This window comes from Chinchilla lanigera, unplaced genomic scaffold, assembly GCF_000276665.1.
Source record: "Chinchilla lanigera isolate Chin_1 unplaced genomic scaffold, ChiLan1.0 scaffold00028, whole genome shotgun sequence".
Taxonomy (NCBI): domain Eukaryota; kingdom Metazoa; phylum Chordata; class Mammalia; order Rodentia; family Chinchillidae; genus Chinchilla; species Chinchilla lanigera.
Window position 1 is genome coordinate 12,647,993 of NW_004955429.1, and position 21,433 is coordinate 12,669,425.

A 21,433-nucleotide genomic window follows, 5' to 3' on the forward strand; every position below is an offset into this window, starting at 1 on the left:
CCCGAGCCCCGGGCGGGCTATGCGGATTGCGCCGCCGGGGCCGGCCCCCGGGATCAGCGACGCCCGGCCCGCGGCCCCGACCACCAGCGGGGACTATGACCCGGAAGGCGCGACGCTGCCTGGGCCACCTCTTCCTCAGCCTGGGCATGGTCTACCTCCGGATCGGGTAAGCGCCCCGCGGGGCTCAGAGAAGTTGACCCGCCTGGGAGGGAGACGCGCAGCCCGCGGCCACCAACTTCCGAGCCCGCTGAGGTGCGGGGCGCGCGGGGAGGGAGGCGCACAGAAGCCCCGCGAGCCACTGCCCAGGGCGCGCACAGCGGACGGACGCGGGCAAGAGATCCACTCCCAACGACGCCCCCAGAAACCGGGGCAGCATTAGGGGTGCCCCAGCCCAGGACTCTAGAGAGGATAGGCTGGAGCCATGGGTCGCTTTCCCCGGGACCCTACAGACAGTGGGGGCATAAGTAGATCCAGCGGGACCCCTGAGCTGGGACCGCAGCCGCTTGCTGGAATCCGTGTTCCCAGGGCCCTAGGTACTGGGCTCGGCCTCTCCTAGCGACAGGACAGTGCCCGAGCGGCAGGCGGGCAGCCGCGGAGACAGGGGACAGGTGTCCAGAGGCGGGGATGGTCCCAGGCAAAGCCAACGGCCCCTCAGAGCAGATACCACACAATATCCAGGGACCCTGGCACTCCAGAGCCCTTTCCAAGCGGAGGATGCAGCCGCTGCCATCCTCAACAACACTCGCAGAGGGAAAGTCGGCAATACCCAGAGCGAGGAACTCGCACACCCCGCGGACCCCGCGCCCAGAACTGAGAAGCCTCAGGCTGCGCCCTGCCTACCCCTGGGGTGGCCTGGGCACTCTGGCTGGAGCGCGGAGGGTGGCTTGGGACGCGTCCTGCGCGCGTGTGCACAGCCAGCCTCCCTTTGTGCGCAGGAGCTGTGTGCTAGGCATAGAGACGTGGGGCTGCGGGGGCTTTAACGAGGACAGAGGTGCTGGCGCCAAGGGCCACCTTGGCAGTTTGGAGACCTGCCCCTCTAGCCCCCCGCAGTGAACCTGCCACCGCTGCTTAGGGGAAGGCGGGGCCGCAGGGGCCGTGAGAGGGTGTGCGTGGCAGATCCTTTGTTTTGTCACTGCCACCCCTGTTCGCACTTCCGTGCCCCACGATATCTGGAGCGTGGATTTCGGGAGTGGAGGCGCCCTGGATACGAGCAGGTGCGCACAGAAAGGGCCAGGAAGCCACCAGCCGGCCAGCAGAGAGGCTGCGGGGGCGCGCTGCCTGCCGGCCTGCCGGCCTGCCGAGGAGTTTAAGTGTTATTGATTTGCCCGCGTCTGCGTGGCTTTTCTTTTTCCCTGCTTTAATCTTGATCTTGGCCCGCGCCCCGCCACCTGGAGCTCACCCAGCATCCAGGAAGCAGGTTGGCCCATCGGTTCTGGCTGCAGGCTGCATTATCTCCTTTTTTAATTAGCAAGGGGGCGGAGACATTGGGGAGGGGAGAGTGAAAGGAAAAACAGCAAAAAATAACCTCCCCTGCCTGCCCCACCAGCCTGCCGGACAGCCCCATGCCTGACCCCTCTCCCCAGCCCTGGCCTCTAGGCCTGCAGAGGCCAGCCCTCTGGGGGGGCCAAGAGAGGAGGGAGAGAAGGAGGGAGGGAAAGAGGTCAGCGTTCAGTAAGAGAGTTGCATGGTGACTCTGGGCCACTCACCAGGCCATAGGTTGTCCATCTGTAAAGTGGGCACAAGGAGTCCCTGGGAGGCCTTCCAGTCCCAGGACAGCACCAATCCCTCCCTGCTTCCAGTGAGGTTATCCCACTGGATAGTTCCTCTGCCACCTCGGACCCACAAGCATTAGTACCTACAGCACGTTGACTGGGTACTCTCACAGGTGCCTGTCACCTCCTAAGCATCTTCATGTTCTTATACATTTAATTTTCACAGAAGCCCCAGAAGTCGAGGGCTAGATATTCACATTCTTCATTTTAGGGTGGAAAATCTGAAGCACAGAGAGGGCTGTGTCTTGCCTGAGGTCACACAGCCAGAAAGTGAAGACAGTTCAGAAGGCCACCTGGCCAGCTCCCTGTAGGTGCTGACCTCTTGTTCCTCTGCGTTTGGGCACCAATGTGTATCCACACTGTCTGCTGGAGTAGAAATCCTGGTGCTCAGCTAGTGTTCTAAGGTTCATGCTGACTGGAAGCCAAAATATATGTACTCCATGGTCCCATGGTGCCCTTTCCTCGGACACCTCCAGCATCATGGTGATAGGGTCATCGGTGGCAGTGGCTGAGAAGGGGCCCTGCCACCTCCAGCACCTGCCAGCCAGCCACTTTCCCCTGAGTCTCAACCTCTGTCTCTCTGTACCCCCCTCCAGCGGCTTCTCCTCGGTGGTAGCTCTGGGCGCAAGCATCATCTGTAACAAGATCCCGGGCCTGGCTCCCAGACAGCGGGCGATCTGCCAGAGCCGGCCCGACGCCATCATCGTGATAGGAGAAGGCTCACAAATGGGCCTGGACGAGTGTCAGTTTCAGTTCCGAAACGGCCGCTGGAACTGCTCCGCGCTGGGGGAGCGCACCGTCTTCGGCAAGGAGCTCAAAGTGGGTAGGTGCTCACCCACACGCCCCAGACAGGGTCTGCCCGGCTTGGGGAGACCAGCATACCCTCGGGAACCCGCTGAGACCACTCCCAGGGCACACCCCCTTCACGAATGCCCCTCAATAGAGGACTCTACAGGTGCAAGGACTTGCGCTCAGACCTCCTCGCGGAGGCCGGGACTCTGGTTTGAAGCCACACACCCCCACCCGCTTAAGGGCAAAGTTGCAAGCCATCAGCAGCAGCGGAAATGGTCACTGGTCTATTAGAGTGCAGTTTTAAACAGAAGCCCACATTTTAAAATGAGCTGTTTCACCTAAAATATGCATTTCTAGCTTCTTTGGAAAAATAGCAGGTCTGTTGAGAGCTGACACATGCCCACTTGCCCACGTGGTGGTGGATAGGCTGGAGCTGAGAACCCGGAGTCCTGTAGGTGAAGCAGAGGCCGCCCTTGGAGGCCACAGACCCCACCACTCCTTACTGCTGCCCGGCCGGGCTTGCACAATCCCATGACATGGTGCGCCTGACCCTGGGAGCTTCTGATTTTGCAACCCTTGTGTTTTCGGAATGGTATGTGCAGATAGGCAGGCGTGCAGGCGCACATGCAGAGACAGATGCAGAGAGCTGAACCGCACATTCAACCTCTGAGAAATTTCTGCTGGGAAGCGGGTAGAGAAAGATGCTGGTCTCCAGGAAGCCCAGCTCAGGGACAGAAGGCCAGGTGGGGGCCCAAGACTGCGCCAGGCTCACTTCCACCCAAACTTCCCTGCAGGTCAGATCAGCCTTCAGCCTGAGGGCTCAGCCTTGCAGCTCCGCTGCTGCAAAGCCACCCTGGAGCCACTGCCAACTCCGGGGGTGGGGGTGATTGAAAAGTTCCACCCCCCTCTAGCCACCTGCTCCAGCTCAGTGCTTTCCCCTCGGGTCACGCTGCTGTCACCTCTGGGCTCCCAGGCCGCCCCAGGCTGCCCAACCCCATCTCCTTGCAGCCTCTGGCCATTCTGAAGACATTTCTGCTGCCAGCAGGCAGCAGATGCTTTTTAAATGGAAATCAGGTCTTGCTGCCACCCTGCCTAAATCCTTTGGCGGCGCCCTCCCAGCAGAACGAAGTCCCAGCTGCTCCTCTGGCCGCTGCTGACCTCTGGCCCCATCTCTCCCATGGTCTCAGTCGCTTGCTCACTCACCCCCGTCCTCTGTCCCAGACATACCACACAGGCTTCTGCTTTGGGGCTTAGGGCTTTTGTACTCCCGTCATGACCCGAGTCCCTGTCTCTCGAATATGTCTCTCCCTCCCAGCATCTCCCAAATGATTCTCCCGAGCCCCTCCTTGCTTGTCACCTGTCTACCTCCTCCTGCTCAAATCTCCCATTCCTGGGGCCCAGGCCTGGGCTCTGGCATTATTTTATGTGTCTTGGCTTTGCTGATATGTGCAGTAGCACAGATGAGGAAACTGAAGCTTAGAAGGGACTTTCCCAAAGTTGTAAGAAGCAAGTAGCAGTTCTCCCGGGACTGGGTTCATTCAGGCTGGGAATGGGAGTGGCCAGTGCATGGGCCACAGGGAACAGTGCTGGGCTGTGGTGCGGGGCAGTGGGCCCGGGACAGTGGAGCTGACGTAGTTGTGGAATGAGCCACTCGATCAGGCTGAGGAGGAGGACAGCCCCTACCACCACAGTACACACCAGGGGTTAGCAGGGGCTTGTGGCCAGAGCAGGTAGAAGTGACCTCAGGAATTCAACCCTCAAGAGGTGCCTAAGGAACCCCAGGAAATGGTGATGGTTGGGGACCCTGGCAGGTGTGGGTGGCATGTGAGCTCAGCTGAAGAAGGCTGGATTTCTAGGTGGCAGGAGCTGATGGGGGATTTTGAGTATGGGCATGACTGCCGAAGTACAGCTCAAACTGTGTGAAATGGCAGCTATCCAATGCTGAATGACCCACCCAAATGGTGACTTCGTAAGATTCAGTCTGATAGCAAATCTGGACAATTAACTAGAGGGTGGATACAAACTTTATCGCTGACCAATCTGCTCATGCATTCACCACTATTTCTTGTGTGCCCACTGTGGCTGCAGGCTCTGTTCCAGTGTGTGATGGGGAAAGTCTCTGGGTTCAGGAGGGACGGAGCTGGGACAGGACTGGGGGAGCAGCCTGCAGTCAGAGGGAACAGTGCGTGCAGAGGACTTGAGGCGAATACAGTACACTGGGGGAGGAAGCAGCAGCGGAGGTGCTGGGAGCCAGGAGCTAGCCATGTGGCACTGTCATACTGGAGCAGCGGCGGTCTGGACTTCCATTTGTGTGACAGGAGAAAATCCAAGGGGAGAGGGCAGGGGAGTGACAGGATCCTGCTTCAGATTGGCAATAGCACTCTGGCTACTGGGAGGTGATGGTGACATTGGGATCCCAACAGTCTGAGGAGTTCCTTCCCCTCTGATGTTTGCTTTTCTCACATATAAGCGAGTATCCTATTCCAGGACAAGATGCTCAAATTGGGGGTTACCTGGCTCCCCATCTGTGCTTTCACACACCCCTCCCCCAGGTTATCTGTTCTGCTGAGAGCTCAGCTAATTAGGGGCTGCCTTATAGGGTGAGGATCAGGGCTGTGGTCATTGACTTCTGGAGCTATCACTGGGCCCTTGAAGTCTGCCCAGAAACTCCATCCCACACATTTGATCACATCCCATTGGCCAGAACCCAGTCACATGGCCACATCCAGCTGCAAGGGAAGCTGGGAAATATAGTCTTCAGAGCAGCCATGAGACCAGGTGAGTTTTTGAGACTGAGGAGAAAGAAGAAAATGGATGTGGGGAGAGAAGCTAACCCCTGACACAGGTTCTCCATCCTTTGAGACCTGAAGGCTCCCTCTTACCACCACCTTTCCCTCCACTCAGGTACTCAGCTCTTTCTGTGCTCTGGCTCTGGCTCTGGCTCTGGCTCTGCCTCTGGCTCTGGCTCTGGCTCCCCTGCTGAATGTTCTGGGTTTTCCCATGTACATCTGAGAAGAAGAGAATAGGAAGAGACCTTGTGGATACAAGAAACAAACCCAGTCTGAGCCAACCCTGGTGAAAGGGCCATTAATCGTTTCTAGAGAACCTGAAAGCCAAGGGGTGGTGCTGCCTTCCAGCAACTCCCAGCCCACCTCCTGGGGCAGCAAAATGATTGTTACAGCCCAGAACGACAGCTTCCAGGCTCCAGTCCAGCAGGAGAGGGCCATGGCCTTTCTCTGATAGCACCTGCAGAAGCCTGGCACTCAGTCTGCTGGACTAGTTCACAGGCTTGACCTTTGGTTATGTGTCCTTCCCAAATCAACCACAGTGGCCAAGGGCAGCAGGCTTTTTGGGCCAGGTCTGGGAACCTCATCTAGACTGACTCTCAGGGCAGAGGACTGATAATCTGTATCTGGTCCTGCTCAGGCTACCATGACAAAGTACCAAGGCTGGGGCCCAAACAATGGGCATTGATTCCCACAGTTCCAGAGGCTGAAGGCCTGAGACCAAGGTGCTGGCAGGGATGGCTTCTCTGAGGTGTCTGCCTGTGGCTTGCACAGAGCTGTTTCTTCACTGTATCCTCATGTGATCTTTCCTTTGCATGTTTGATCCTGGTGTCTCTATCCTAGCATCCTCTTTGTAAGGACACTCATTATATGGAGGGCCACCCTAATGGCCAAATATTCTCTCTCCTGAATCTAGGATTCCTGTTCTCTTGCTGGTTTATGTTTAATTTGTCATCTGATTATATCACCCAAGAGTGAATCATTTCATTTTCATTACATTCAATGGTGATTGTGCAGGGTTCCACACCTACTGTCCCAGTATGCTGCTGCTGCTGCTACTGTATGGCCTGCCCAGTGCAGGATGGGCCAGGTCTCTGCATCCTTGCCCAGCTAAATAAGTGGAACATGCAAATCAAAATCATATTACTTGGACTTCATTTCTCTGAGAACTGAAGGGGTTGAAAGCTCTTCTATCAGCTTGTCCCTGAGCTGCCTGTTCTTGCCTTTTGCCCATTTCTCTGTTGGGTTCTGCTTTTCCATCACGTGTGGCCAACATGGTGTCCCTGGTCATGGCACAGGGGAGCCAGGGCTAGGCCAGGCATTGCCTCCATACGTCACTCCCTCCTACCATGCGGCCTTCAGTGAGACAGTTCTTTCTCATAGGTCACCTCACACTGTCCTTGTCACCCTGAAAGGAGTGATGTCCACCTCCATTGCAGTCTCAAGTGAAGTGGAGGGTGACCAAAGTCATGAGGCTGTCCGTGGCAGGGCCAAGGTCGGTAGCAAGCTCCATACTGTGGGAGGAACCCTTCTGTGTGATCTGAGATTCCCCAGGCTGCTGTGTATTTGATAACCTCTCATTGGATTGTTGGGTTGTGTGGCAACCAGGCAAGCTCTGGAATGGAGTCATAGGCCAGGTTTCCATCCTACTCCACCCTCCCTTGCTCAAGACCCTGCGCATCTGTCCATCTGTAGCAGGAAGCAGTTATACAGTGCCTTATGACACTGCCAGGTGGCAGCAGCATTATATGACATAGTAGGGAAGACCCTGACACCCAGCAGGTTGGGGCAGTCAGAGGGTATCCTTTTCCCTTCCAGGAGGGCTGTGGGCCCATCTCGCATGAGAACCAGTACAAGACATTAGGGACCTGTGCTCTCAAGTTGATTCTTGGTGCAGTAGAAGCTACTGGTCAGATTAGTAGACAGACTCCAAAATGTATCCCCAAAGCTGTCCACTTCACACTACTTCTGCCCTGACTCATCCCTGGCACTGCGAGGGCAACCTTCCCTTTCCAGTACTACACAGGCCGCTGCCTAAGGGTCACCTCCTCCAGGAAGCTTTTCTTAACCACCTCACATGAAACAGCTCTTCCATAGGTCATCCAGTGCTGGTATCTTTCCAGCACTTGCCATTTTGGAAAGTGATTTTGCTTATTATGCCAAAATGAGTCCAACATTCACCCTCATCCCCAGGCTGCACAGAGCCCTGGCCCATCTGTCGGTCATGTAGTCCCTGCCCGCCCCCCAGGCCTGGCACATGGTGGGTACCCCTGGGATACGTGGAGAAACACATGAGCCCTTTCTACCCTGTGCACCCACACTGCCCTGAGTCCTGGAGGACAGCTGGTCTTGATTCTGAATGCCAGGGCCGGGCACCCTCACACAACAAGCACTTCTGTTCTGAGTGCAAATGTTTTTGTTTCTGTCCCAAAATGCAAGAGCAATGAAACATTCATTCCCACACATTTCCATTCAGAGCTGTCCTAGCCCAGCATCCCCGCACACCCAAGTCTTTCAATACCAATTAGATCAACTGTTCTGCTAGCTTTGTCTTCCACCTCTGCCTCGGCCTCCAGTGGGAGGAAGGGGTGGACTCTCTTGAGTATCCCAGACACCCTGAGTCCCACATCTTTCCCCAGTGTTAGAGAAAAAGCACGTCTGAGCTTCCAATGCTGACATGCATGGTGAAATCTGTTCTGATCAACATTACCTTTGAAAGTCCTCTCTGTCACACCCAAAAAACTCAGAACCTTACCTTTTCTGTACATATACAGTAAAATATTTATGTAAACGTTGCTATATGGGTACACATAGTAATGCACTGTATAGGCTGCAGAGTACATATCCAAAATAGAAGCCCTAAGATTTACATTTTCTCCCTGGGTGCATTTGGTTAAATTCATGTCAGTTGCATGCTGATGGGCTGAGACCCCACTTGCACTTCCACACCCACCTACTTGCTCACTTTCTGTTCCATGGGTTCTTCTAGAATCTCTGTGTGCAGGATGCAGGGATCTGACTCCAGACACCTACTGTCTTGTGGGGACAGACAAAAAGGACTGAAGTGTGCTCTGGATGGATGGACAGGTGGACTGTGGGGGTCACCTGGGATAGGGCTGGGTCTGTCCCTAGGAGGAAGGGGATTGGCTGCTGGAAAAGCTTGGCAGTGTGACCCAGGCAGGACCCTGGGCGTCCAGAGATGTCTGGGCACACCGGACTCTAGGGTGGTAGGGAGGGAGGGTGGAAAAAGGCTGTGGCGGAAGGTGGGGACCAAGCAGTTCTGCAGGGTTTGCTCTAGAGGGGAGTTGTCCAGGGGATTTAATCAGAGGGAGACAGGATGTAGGATGATAAGCAAATTCTTTGCATGCATAGAAATTTGCTGTGTCTCCAGCATTATCACCTAAATGGAAATGGTGATTTCCCAATGTGTGCTCCTGGGGATGCTATATTCTTTTCCACATACTCACGGACTCCTGTTTGGTACTCTCCTGCCAGAATTTTTCCAGGGATGGGCACAAATGACCCAGGACCCAGCCCTGGAGTCCACCCTGCTATACCAGCTGGAAAACTCTGATGCATTTCTGGGCTTCTGCTTCCGGCAAGGGTGTCACCACATCTCTTCTGGGCTGTCACTTGAGATGACTGTCTGGGGCCAGGGACCCTTGCCTGAGGATCCAATAAGTCCATAAAACACGCACCTCCATCTTTTTTATCCACGTCTCACAGGGGCTCGAAGGGATGGAGGTGAAGCCCTGCTGGTATGGAAGACAGAGCAAGGGGTGGCCAGCTCCACTTTCTCTCTGCCATTTCTTAACAATGCACCATCTTGCCCAAGCAAAAGACCTATTCTTTCCCTCATTCTTGCTTAGAATGCAGCTAACAAAGGACTTTTTGTCTCCTTTGCATTTTTTTTGCAAGCTTCAGTTCATCCTGGGTTTTAGCTCTTCTGACGCTATTCTTTGAGATGAGCCTTTTGTTACAAGGTTCTCTCTCCAGCTTTCCTGTGATATACACACACACACTCAGTTTCACACACACTCATGTTCACACACACTCATTCACTTTTACACGTGCACACTCACTCACTTTCATTCATTCAACTGTGGGGACTTCACAGATGAATAACCCAGGTGCCCATACCCTATGGAGAGAGAATAATTCAAGTCAATGCAAACCGTGGGTAGATAAGGTAGTGGGCCACAAACAGAGAAAGAGGACATCAGCAAGGGCCCTCTTGGTGCATATGGTGCTAACCAGTAACATGTCTCATCCTAGCTACTGTCTACTGATCCTTTCCTGGATATGCGGTGAACCTGCTGTGGGCTCTGGATAATGCCACAATCCTACAATCTTGCCAGCCAGCCAGATTTCTTATTATTCCCATTTTACAAATGAGCAAACTAAGGCCTTGGGCAAGTTCACTCACCCAAGGTTCAGCCACACTGGGACATGGAACCAGGCAGTGGGCCCGGGTTTTGGGGCCTCCAGGACCTGCTTTGAAACCACATGACTACACTCACCGCCACTCCCTTACTAGGCAGATGGACAGGAAGGGCATTTCAGGATGGAGCAGAGGTTGAGTGTGATGAGGGTCAGCCACACACCCTGGCCTTGTTTGGGGGAAGAGAGATCCATGGGCGGAACTGAGGCAGGAGAGCAGGGCAGAGCCTGGAGACTGGCACACAGTGTCCTCCCGATCCTGTCTCTGGGGCTGTCACCTTACCAGACTGAGCCCAGACACCTAGGCCCCAAATCTTCCAGTTGTGCCTCGAGATGCTCCATTTGGGTGTGGATGGCCACGTGTGGCCTTTTGAACTCACACGGCCAGGGAACAGCCCTGGCGCAGGGCTGGTGGGGCCAACCTTTTTCCATCTGTATATTTTCCAAATCATCACATATTTCAGCCTGTGTCACTGCTGATTGCTTGCTCTCTGACCCATTGGCTTTAAATAGCAAAAGAGAAAAAAAAACACAATGCACTTTGTGGTTTCCAGTAAGATATCGTAAATATACCCAGATAATATTCCGGCGCAAACCATTTGCAGGGCGGTGGAGTGGAATCTTTCAGGCAGGCTTGGACATCAGTTCATTTCCTCTGTCCCTGCTGGGATCACCATGGAGCTGGAACACAGGGCGTCAGCTGGGCCCCATGTTCACCTCCGTGATAACATGTACAGCTCCTGCCACCGCCTTCTAGGGCACTGGACGCGGAAGTTTTGTGGGATCCTCAGAGCAACTTGGCAGTGAGCATGAAATCCCATTTCACAGATGGGACAGCAGGAGCTGAGGGAGGCAGGGGGCTTGCTTAGGTCACCCAGCCGAATGAAGACCGGAAAAGAGGGACCAGTGAGCTCCCTCTTGTCAGCTCTGAGCTGACGTCTCCCAGGCGTCTAGTTGGGCAGCCCGCAGACCCCGGGTCCAGTCCTGGCCTCCTGAGTCACTGCGGAACCTGTCACTCCAGGAGGAACCTCTACTTCACGTCTGTCCGCTGGGTGCATTCTCTGAGCCTGGGGACAGCAGAGCCCTCTGCTCAGGCAGGATGGTAGGAGTGCAGGACCTGTCACTCCCCACCTCCAGAGCCTGGCCTTCGCTCTGGCCCCTGCCTCACCTGCCTCACTGCAGGTCACTCCCCTCAGGGCCACTGTCCCTGCCCCCCTGCCATGGCTGAGGCCCCGTCTCTGTTTTCTAGCTACCAGCGCAATGCCCGGCACATACTAGGTATTGAGAGAAGCGACCGGGAACATGCTTGGTCCCTAAGATGCGGGAGGGATCTAGACAGAGGCTCTTGCTCTTGCCTGGACGGGTAGAATGAGGGGCCGTTTCTGGGCACACACAGCACCCTAAGAGCCCGGTGTCCCTCACCAGCCCCAGAGGAATGTCCAGGAAAGAGTAAGGACAGGAAGTTGTGGGGACTGGAAGGGGCACCATGACTGTGGGGCAGGAGAGCAGGAGCAAGTCAGACTCAGGACCTGGGCTGTCCCGGTTGGATCCTTGCAGGCCGCAGCACATTCCCTGGCCTTGATATGCACATCTGCAAAATGGAGCCCATCGTGGTCCACACCTCACAGTGTGGCCTGGCTCCCCACACCTGCCACCCCGCTCCATTTCTGCAGCAATGACCCAGATGTCTCAGAACCACCTTGAGGCTGGGTGTGGTGACACACGCCTGTAATCCCAGCACCCAGGAGGCTGAGGCAGGAGGATAGCAGTGAGTTCAAGGGCAGCCTAGGCAACATAGTGGGACCCTGTCTCAGAAAGCACTCCCCCAAAAAAAGAAGCACCTTGAGATATCTCCTAAGAGACATGTGATGGCGCTTGGGAAATGACTTGAGCAGGGAGCCATCTAGGGGGCTGAACAGGGCCAGCTCCAAGCAGTGTGCGTGGTCAGGTCTGGTACCATCCTCTGGAGTTGGTTGGGACAGCTGTGCCATCTGGGTTGGCACCCTACTCTTCCCAGGAAATAACCTCATTTCTCTTGGTTTCCCCCACCCATCTACCTGGTGAGGGAGGCTGGACTGGATGGAGCTGAATGTACCTCCTCACCGAGTCAGATTTCATGGTTCTAGGGTTCCTTTCTGCTTGCTGTCTGCCACACACTCTGCTCTCGTCTCAGCAAAGTGTCCTGCTCTGCAGGTCCCGATCATCACTTCTTGATAAGCTGTAACTGGTAACCGAACACTTCTGGACAGGAGTGGCCACCTTACCCCAAAGGACCCCCCCCCCCCGCTCCATCCTGAGCCGTGGGCTTTTAGGTGCAGAGATGGCCAGGATGAGAGGGGAGGAGGCCGAGGCAGGAGCTGCCCAGCACGGGCCCTGAATGCCAGGTCTGGCGGTTTCTAGGTAGGGAGGTCAGCAAATCACTTTTCTTCCCCACAGACCCCATCTCCCCAAATGTGAACTCGTGGAGAATAGTGTCTACTATGGGGCCTGCTGCAGGCTGCAGCGCAGAGCGCCCACCGGGAGCCTGACCCCCAGGAGGTGCCCGGCAGACGCTCCTGCCTCTCCAGCCCTCCCCTCCCACACTCCTACGCCCTCTCATCCCCTGGCCCACTGCTTGTGTTGGGGTGGGGCTGGGAAAGAGCTTGGAGTTCATTTCGGGCTCCACACCAGCCTAGTTAGGACCCCTCTGAGCCTCAGTCTCCTGGCCTGCACAATGGGGGTGCTGTTATTAACTCCTCAAGAAGCTGTGTCCCTGAGGACAAGAGGCACCCTCCCCTACAGGGCTGTGTAGAACATCGGGGAAGACCAGCTGGTGGCCACTACTCAGAGCTTCTGTTCGTTCATGTATTCACTGAGTGGATAGTTACGGAGTGCTTTCTATGTGCCAGGTCCTAGGACACAGCGACAATCATGCAAATCGTTTGCCTAGAGGGGCAGTGGGGGCAGGGGGCCTGGAGACCATAAACAAGGGTCTACCAGGCAGCCAATATCAGGGCTCATCGATTGTACCAACTCTGGCAACCGCTACTCTTGTTTAAACACCTGTGTGGCAGGTGATGTTTACCCCTCCCTGCAGGGTTGGATATATTTACAGATGGGGAAACTGAGGCTCGGCAAAGTGAATGCCCAAGGTCACCCAGCTGTGCAGCAGGGTTAGCATGTGGACTCAAGTATGTGTCTTCCTTTCGTCCCTCACATATGTCGGGGGAGGGTGGAGCAAGACCCTCGGGGCTCCTGCCTCTTGTGCTCCTGCAGATGGCTGAGCAGACACAGGGTCGGCCTTTCTGGAGCATTTCCTGTGTGCCTGCATGGGGCTCACCTCCTCCTCCCCTTCATCCTGTGATTCTGTCCGTCACTGTCCTGCGATGCTAGTTGCTGTCATTGTGCCCATGCCCCAGAGAAAGCAACAGATCTCAAAGAGGTCCCCAGGCTGTGTCAATTACACAGCCGAGTGGGAACAGCAAACCAGATAGTCCTAGTCTAATGGCAGTGGACAAGGCCAATGTTAAGGGTCAGCAGTGACCCTTCCATGTCTGGGTCCACAGGAGCTCTGAAGCCAGGCGTGACTGTCCTGCATTGCTTGTCAACCCGGCAGCAAGAGGATGCTGAGCGGGGAGCCGTGTGGCAGGGAGGGCAAGCCCATGGCCCCAGGGAGCCCATGGCCCCAGTGAGCCCATGACCGGTCTTGCCTCTGGTCTAAAGGTCCCCCTGGAGTTCAGGGCAGTGAAGGAACTGTGTCCTGAGTGTGCCGGGGACAGGGGTGGGACAGAAGCTGTGGTCCCCTCCATCATTATGTGCTGACCAGGGACCTCCAAGTCACTCAGGACTGGTCACCTGCTGGGCGTGAACGGGAGGTGTGCACAAAACTGAGACAGCAGCCTGGGAGACGGACAGCTCTCAGGCCAGGCGCCCTGCCCCTCCCCATGCCCCACCCTCGGTCTGATGACGCGGGTCTCCCTGTGGTACCCACCCTCTGCAGCTTGGAGTCACGTGGGGACACTTCTTGGTCTCTACAGGGTGCCTAGGGCCAGAATTGGGGTGCAGCCCACCAGTTGGGTGCCCTAGACAGGTCAGACCTTTCTTCTGGCCTGTTTCTTCAACTGTCAATAAGAGACATGAAGACCCTCGTCTTCATCTTCAGCCGCCCCTCTTACGAGGAGCAGCTACCACTGTCCTCCACATACTGTAGTCGCTGGCACTGCGGGCCCCGTTCTCAGGCCTAGTTCTGTCTCAGTGCTTGGCCCCTGGGAATTTGTTCTATGCCTGCCTCACAGTCACCATAATAAGGTGGGTACTGTGGTCACCCCATTTCCCAGGGAGGAAGTAGGACGCAGAGGGGTTAGGGGACTCCCTCACACTGGAGAACGCAGCGAACAGGCTTCTCCATGCCCCCCATGTCCTACCATGCTGACGGCACACCCTAGGGCTTACTTCCTGTGCATTTGACACTCCGAAGCGTGAGCTGGTGCCCAAGGCCAGGTGGAGCGCGTTCTGTTGACCCCTCCTGGGGGCCGTCTTCCCGCTGCGCTGGAGCCCCCAGAGCATGCAGGGGGACAGGCTTGGGCTTTCAGTGTGTGCCAAGGCAGGAATGGGGCTGCCAGGTCCCTGCAGACCATGGACTCCCAGGCTCAGCCTCCCACCTCCCACTCCGCTGAGTTGTATCCCTTTGCTTATTATGGAGCCTTGTAGGGGCTGGGGTGGGGCCCAGAGTTTTCCTGGTCCCTTTCCCTGGGACTCTGTCCATCAAGTGTGATCTCCTTCCAGACTCTGCAGGGCTCAAGTCCTGGCCGCTGTCCCCTGTGTCCTTCGTTCAAATGCCCCTCCTCTGCAGAGCCCAGCAGAGTGAGGAGGGCCCCCTTTCCCTCCAACCCGCGATGCTGCCTGTCTGTCTTCCCATGGCTGTGATGGGGTCCCATGTCCCCATGAGCCCAACTGAGTCTCTCTTCTTGATTTTATGTAACAAAGCATTGCTGGGTTTTATCACCAGAGCGGGCCCAGCCCGTGCGCGCTGGCGGGGTCCACAGCACCTGAGCCCACCCTGCCAGGCACGTGCATCCCGCAGCTGCTTCCAGCATGATCTGAGGAAGTGACCACTGCACTGCTGGGCACTGGGGAGCTGTCCAAACCATGTCCGTTGCAAGTCCCAGAAGTCGAGGGGCCACTGAAGTGGGAGGTCCCGTACTCCTGAATGTCCACTGCGGGGCCATTTGTTGAGCCAGTCTCCAGGCTAAGCATTCTGCATGTCCCGTCTGCTACCCTCCTGGGGGCTCCTGTCAGGGTGGACACTGACTTTAGCCACCTTCCATAACTGAGGAGGCAAGGAGCCAGAGCCCCCCAAGTCACAGTAAGGGGCGGTGCTGGGATGTGGACCTCAGTGTCCTGGACTCCAGAGCTCCTGCGTGAGTGAGCAGGGGGTGAGGTTGGAGCCCCAGAGCAAAACCAGCCTTGGCATAGGGAAGCTGTTTCGGAGGGCAGCAGTGGGGAGGGCTTGTGTCTTAGCAGCCTGGTGAGGCGGGTGGAGAGGGAATGTGCCCACCCCAAGACGCCAAGCAGTACCCACTTCCCACCCCTTAAAGCCTCTGCACGCCAGCAACCCAGCTCCACCCCAGACACCTGCCCCAGCTCAGGCCTCTTCCCGGGGCCTCCACACGGGGCTCGCCTGCAGCGCCTGGCTCTGTCCGCACCCTGTGGTGCAGGTGCTGCTCTCAAACCCTTTCTCAAACAGGGAAGGGCAGAGGCAGAGGGCACTAAGACACTCGGACGCAGCACTGAGTTTGCCACCGCAGAGGCTCACAGTCCAGTGAGGGGACCACCAAGGAGGGGAGGGGAGGGGCGCTAAGCCGGGAGGGGACGCAGCAGTAAGGAGAGTGGCCACAGAACAAGAAGGTCCACATCAGGCACAGGGATGGACTCCTCCTGTTCTCTGCCGTCACATGAGAAAGGGGCTCCGGGTGCAGCCTTCCAGAGCCGGGGCAAGCAGCCCGCATCGCCTACTCCCCCACTGCAAGGCTCCTTCCCGACACACAGGGTGGGGTGGGTGTGTGCACAGTGGGGCTGCTCAGGCCAGGTCTCCCCCAGGAGCGCATGCTCAGTCTCTAGGGAGCCGCTGCCCTGAGCTCAGCCGCCCTCCTGGGCCAGACCAGCCTCCCCCAGGTACCTGACGGCCCAGGCCCACACGATCCACCCCACAGAACCTCTCCGCTCTTCTGTCCCTTCTCAGGGAGCCGGGAGGCTGCCTTCACCTACGCTATCATCGCCGCAGGCGTGGCCCATGCCATCACCGCCGCCTGCACGCAGGGCAACCTGAGCGACTGCGGCTGTGACAAAGAGAAGCAAGGCCAGTACCATCGGGACGAGGGCTGGAAGTGGGGTGGCTGCTCTGCCGACATCCGCTACGGCATCGGCTTCGCCAAGGTCTTTGTGGATGCGCGTGAGATCAAGCAGAATGCCCGGACTCTCATGAACTTACACAATAACGAGGCAGGCCGCAAGGTAGGCAGCCAGGGAGGGGACGGGGCCCCGCACAGGTGCCACAAGCCAACGCTGTGTCCTCGCATGCTGCCCCGTGTCTGGGGATGCACTGGGGGCCCTGCCCAGGGATTCTCTCTGCTGGACCCTGGAGTCCATCAAGGCTGGTTGGGTTTGTGTCTCACGTGAGGTTCGTTGGTGATCGGAGAGGTTGAATTTCCATTAAAACAAGGCAGGAAAAAGGACAGATGTGAGCCCTTGTCTTAGGGTCCACAGAGGCAGCTGTACACAACTCTGACTGAAGCAGAGCGCTAAAGTGGGTTCTGGAGGGGGCTTCCATGGGCCTGGCTGCCACAGCAGCGAACCCATCCTTGATTTCCTTAAGCAAGATCGAAAGCTTAAAATGAAGAAGGTGAGCGTTCCTTCTTTACTGCCCCTTCAAGTCCTGCTGGATGTGAGAGTCAGGAATGTTCTGAGTGTTCCCAGTGGAGGTGGCCAGGATGAATGGACACTGACACCCCACCCCGTGAGTGCTGGCAGTGCAAGGGCAGGAGGAGCAGAGGGGTCTACAGACCCAGAGAGCATGGCAGGGGATACCATGGGGAGGCAGGGCCTGTCCAGGTGAGGACCGGCCATAGTCATTGAGAAATGGATCAAGTTACTAATAAGGGAATGAGCTTCCCATCCTAGGGAGTATTCAAGCATATGCAGTTGGCCAGGCATCTTGGGACAGCCAAGTCAGTGCTGTAGGCCTAGACCTGAGGGTGAGCATGGGTTTTGGCCAGGCCTGTGAAGGCTGAGGTATTCAGAGCAGACTCTGGTGACCCCAGGGCTGGGAGGGCCGGAAGGGAATCCGGTCTCTGGAGAAGTGCGTGAGCCACCCTGAAGAGGGAGGGCCCAGTGCTGGCCTCGGGCGGGGGACAGAGCACTGCCGTGACCGGCCTGCGAGCCACAGACACAGGTATCGGCAAGTGCAGAGCTGGCTGAACCGGGACACAGGCCCAGTTCACAGGCCCGGAACACGGGAACTGGAACTCAGCCCCACAGCTGGGTTCTGCCACACTGGAGCCATGTGACCTTCTGCCCTTGGGTGGCTCGAGGGTGAGGTTTTAGTCTCTGATTTTTATCTGAAATCACCTTGTTTTGAAAACTGGTTGTTATCAATAACTCTTTAAAAATAAGAAAAACACAAATCAAAGAAACCCTCAAGGCTCAAGGCTCAGAGACAAACATCCACTGGCCAGTGGGTGGCAGAGTGGCGAGGTCTTGTCCTGGTGGAGCCAGGCTTCTTCTAGCTGCAGGACTTTGAGCTCATAGAGTCCTCACCGGGTGTGCAGGAGGTAGCACACCGACCTCCTTTACAGGGGAGGAGGTTAGACCACAGAGCAGTTAAGAAACGCATTATGAGTCCCACAGCGAATAACAAACGTGTCCTGCTGTGGCGCGTGTGATCTCAGCATACGTGCACGTGGCCGAGGTGCGGTAGTTGTGGTGTGGCTGTGTGGGCGGTCACCTGGGTGCAGGTCCAGCTCTGCCACCCCTTCCCGAACCGCAGGGCCTGATCTGGCATCCTCAGAGCTCACGTGGGCGGTGCAATGCTGAGCCATGCATGCACACTGACGGGAGGGGTCTGTCTGGCCTGGGCGGGCAGGGAGCTGTGCATGGCACCTCAGTGGGGAAAAGGCCCAGTCCCACCCTCCTCGCTGCCTGAGGCCACATCCTGTGTGTCAGAGCCTCCCTCCCGGGCAGCCCTGGTGAGTCACAGGGGCGCCACTCATCTACTCTGCCCCAGGATGATATCCCTGGGCGTACTGCAGGCCCTGCCTGTCTAGGCCCTGGCTGGAGCTCCTGCCCAGGGTGACACCTCAAGGCAGGCAGGTTCCTCTGCCTCAGAGCCAGAGCCTTCAGGTCACAGGTCACAGAGGCAAGCAAGGATGTCCCTCCGGCATCACAGTCCTCCTCTGGGTTGGGCCATGGTGAGGATTCCAGGGGAGAGGCACCCAGGGTCTGTGGAAGTCAGGCTCAAGCCAAATCAGGTGGGAGGGCATCATATAAGCCACATGGCTCTACGGACATGCAGCTTTTCTTTGTTTCTCATTTTTCTTGTTATGTGTTTGTAGCATGTAATGATTACATTTATTGTGGGGAGCTGGCCCATGAACATAACATAGCTTTATTCCTTTTTCATCCCCTTCCCTCCCCTCCCCCTCCCCTGCTCCCTCCAACTCTTGGTCCTCTTTCCATTTGCAAAAACTCTATTTCCATTTTTTCTTCAATTTCCCCTTTGTTTTCCTCCCTTTTTCCTTCCCTCCCACCCTGTCCCTCCATTTCATGGTCCCCTTCCCATTTGAAAAGATCTTCCCACTTCTTTTATGTCTTTTACTTTGCTCTTTATTCTTACTTTGAGTTTCTCATATAAGAGAAACCATGGAATGTTTAAGCTTGTGTGTCTGATTCATTTCACTTCACACTGTGATCTCAAGTCACCTCCATTATTCCTACAAATGACTGAGTTTGTCTTTCTTTATGGCAGAGTAGGGCTCCATGGTGTGTAAATACCACATTTTCTTTATCCACTCATCCATTGATGGACTCGTACACTGTGTTGTGCTGCTATAAACGTGGCTACTAGCTATTGTGAATTGTGTTTGCGATCAACACAGGTGTGCGTGGATCACTGAAATATGAGGTCTTTAACTCTTTCTGGAAGGTGCCTAGGAAGGGAACAGCTGGGCCAAATGGAACCTCTGGTTTTAGTTTTTTGAGGACTCTCTGTACTGATTTCCATAGTGGTTGTACCAGTTTACTTTCCCACCAGCAGTGGAGAAGAGCTCCTTTTTACCCACAGCCCCGCCAGCATTTGTTATGGGTTGAGCTCTTAATGATTTATAGCCATTCTTTCTGGGGAGAGATGGAATCTCAGTGTTGTTTTCACTTGCGTTTCCCTAGTGCAGGCACGAGGCTTGTGGCTGCCGTTTCATCGTAGTGACCAAGCTGGTGAGCCACGCTGATGCGGGAGCCGGCAGTGATCAGGCTCCTAAGCTCAGCGGGCTCCCTGAAAGAGGTGGCCCTGAGAGGAGTGAGGTGTGGTTAAGCAGAGAAGAGGGTCAGGCACCACATCTGGTGAAGAGGGGCCGCGGGCAGAGCTCCTGGGGCGGAGGTCTGGGGTGAGTATGAGGCCCACCTCTGCAGGCCTGGAGGACCCTAAAGGGGTGGCCATGGCCGGGTAGCCTGCGCAGTTAGGCCCCTGCTCAGCGAAGGAGTAGCAGCCTTGGAATCTGCCCCAAACCCCCCTTGACTGCCTTCTCATGGCCCCCACTTCAGGCACAGTATCCCACTCCTTCCCAGCTGCACCCGGGACATCCCCTCTCTCCAGGCTGAAGGCTCACGAAGGGCAGAGGTGCCAGGTGTTTCTGTCACCGCTGCTGCCCGGGCCTTGGCACGCAATGGTATCTCTTTCAATATCTATGGGATGGGTAGGAAGTCCCTTGTGGTTGCGGGAAGCCATGGATGGTTCTGGAGCAGGGTAGAGACAGAAGTCAGAGAAACAGACCCAGACTTGGGGCGCGGGCCGGGAGTGAGTGTGCGGGGCTGTGGGGAAGCCTCTGGGGAGCAACGCTCCTCCGGCTCCACTCCGCTTAGGGAGGAACCTGCCTAGGAACAGCCTGGAGACTCAGTTCGTACAGTTACCACGATCTAAACTCCTGGGCCGAGCGGTGAAAGGGGGACTCCCAAAGCATACAGGGAAAAGCTGGGCAGCCCTCAGGGTAGCCTGTGGCCCAGAGCTGGCCCTTGGGCACCCAGGACCGTGGCCACACAGCAGAGCGAAGAGACAGGGAGGTGTCTCCCAGCCCACCCCAGATGCCTGGCACTGCCAGCCTGTCACAGGGGCCCCCAGGGCCCAAACCCAGGTCCCCCCCCCCGGCAGGAAGGAGCAGACTCAGCCATGAGCTGCTGTGGGTTCTGTCGCTTCTGTCCACCAGGACAGTGGCCCTGGCCATGTTCCAGATCACAGATGCCAGCCAGTTGGCTCCTGGGCTGCAGATGGTGCTGCTGCTTGGAAGGATCAGGACCCCTGGGGATCCCCAAATGCACAGCAGGAAAGTTGGGAGCCAGCGCCCGGAAAGCAGCGCACCCATGTTTATGGAGGAGAGGACGCTGGTGCTCGGGGCTCCTCCCAGCTGGGAAAGAGGAGTATGGGGAGCAGGGCGGAGTCCACCGTGCACTTGGAACATGGCTGGTCTCCGGCTGGGGTCCCAGCTAGGCAGCACCAGGCCTGCACCTGTGGGCAGGACCTGGGACCAGCGCGGTCACCCTGCCCCTGCGGTTGTGTGGCCCACAGTGAGCGTCACACAGCCATCAGGGTAGGAGGCAGCGGCAGGGGCTGCAGCCATCCCTAGGGACAGGGCTCATTTCGGGATTGTCACCTCTGCTGTGGGCGGGCTAAGGCCGGGAAGTCACAGCCTGTGCAGCCCGGGGTTGTGGAATATCAGGCTCACGCCCTGGTGACTGGGTCCTAAAGTCCCAGGATCCTGGGCTGGGAGGGAGCGGGGAATCAAATCTGTGTGTCAGAATCTTTGGGTGGCCGAGTCTTTGCAGCTTTGCATCATTTCTTTGCCTCCTCTTGGGCAGCAAGGAGGTAAACGACCCGAAGGTCATGCCCTCGAGCCACTCTGTCTAGGAAGAGTCAGACAGGAGCAGCAAAGCCCGTGACTGGGGACTGCACAACCAAGGAGAAACTCTATACAGAACATGCAGAAAAGAGGCTAGAGGAGGAATGGTTTCCCCTGAGAGAATTCAGAAGGCTGCTGAAGGGGAAAAGGGAACTTTAGGTGAGGCTTTAAGGGATAAGTAGGAGTCCTCTAGATGGACAATACACTGGAAGAGGGCAGTGGGGGCAGGAGTAGGCCGGTATCTCGGTGGTACAGCGCATGTGTGTGAGGCTCCCAGCTCCCTGTGGCTATGTCACTGAGGTAGGGCCCAGGCAGAGGCACTAAGAGGGAGATGTGAGGGTGCTGTTGGATGCCTGACCGGGAGCTGAAGCTGGGGATGCCCTGGGCAGCTGCTGCAAGACCTCCGCTCTAGAGCGAGCTACAGCTGGAGCTACTTCTTGGCAGCCCGCAGCCAGAGGTGGCCCTGGCTTTTGTAAAACTGGCACAGCCTGGCAGGTGTGGA

General features: G+C 56.7%; 1 protein-coding gene across 1 annotated transcript in view; it reads left to right on the forward strand.

Moving 5' to 3' along the window:
• Positions 1-21,433, forward strand: part of Wnt7a (wingless-type MMTV integration site family, member 7A) — a gene marked incomplete at its 5' end in the record, with an annotated part of 46,006 nt that continues 24,573 nt past the window's right edge. The window contains 3 exon segments of the mRNA XM_005386976.2: positions 1-166; positions 2,369-2,595; positions 16,011-16,282. Coding sequence (XP_005387033.1) covers positions 96-166; positions 2,369-2,595; positions 16,011-16,282 — 570 coding nt within the window.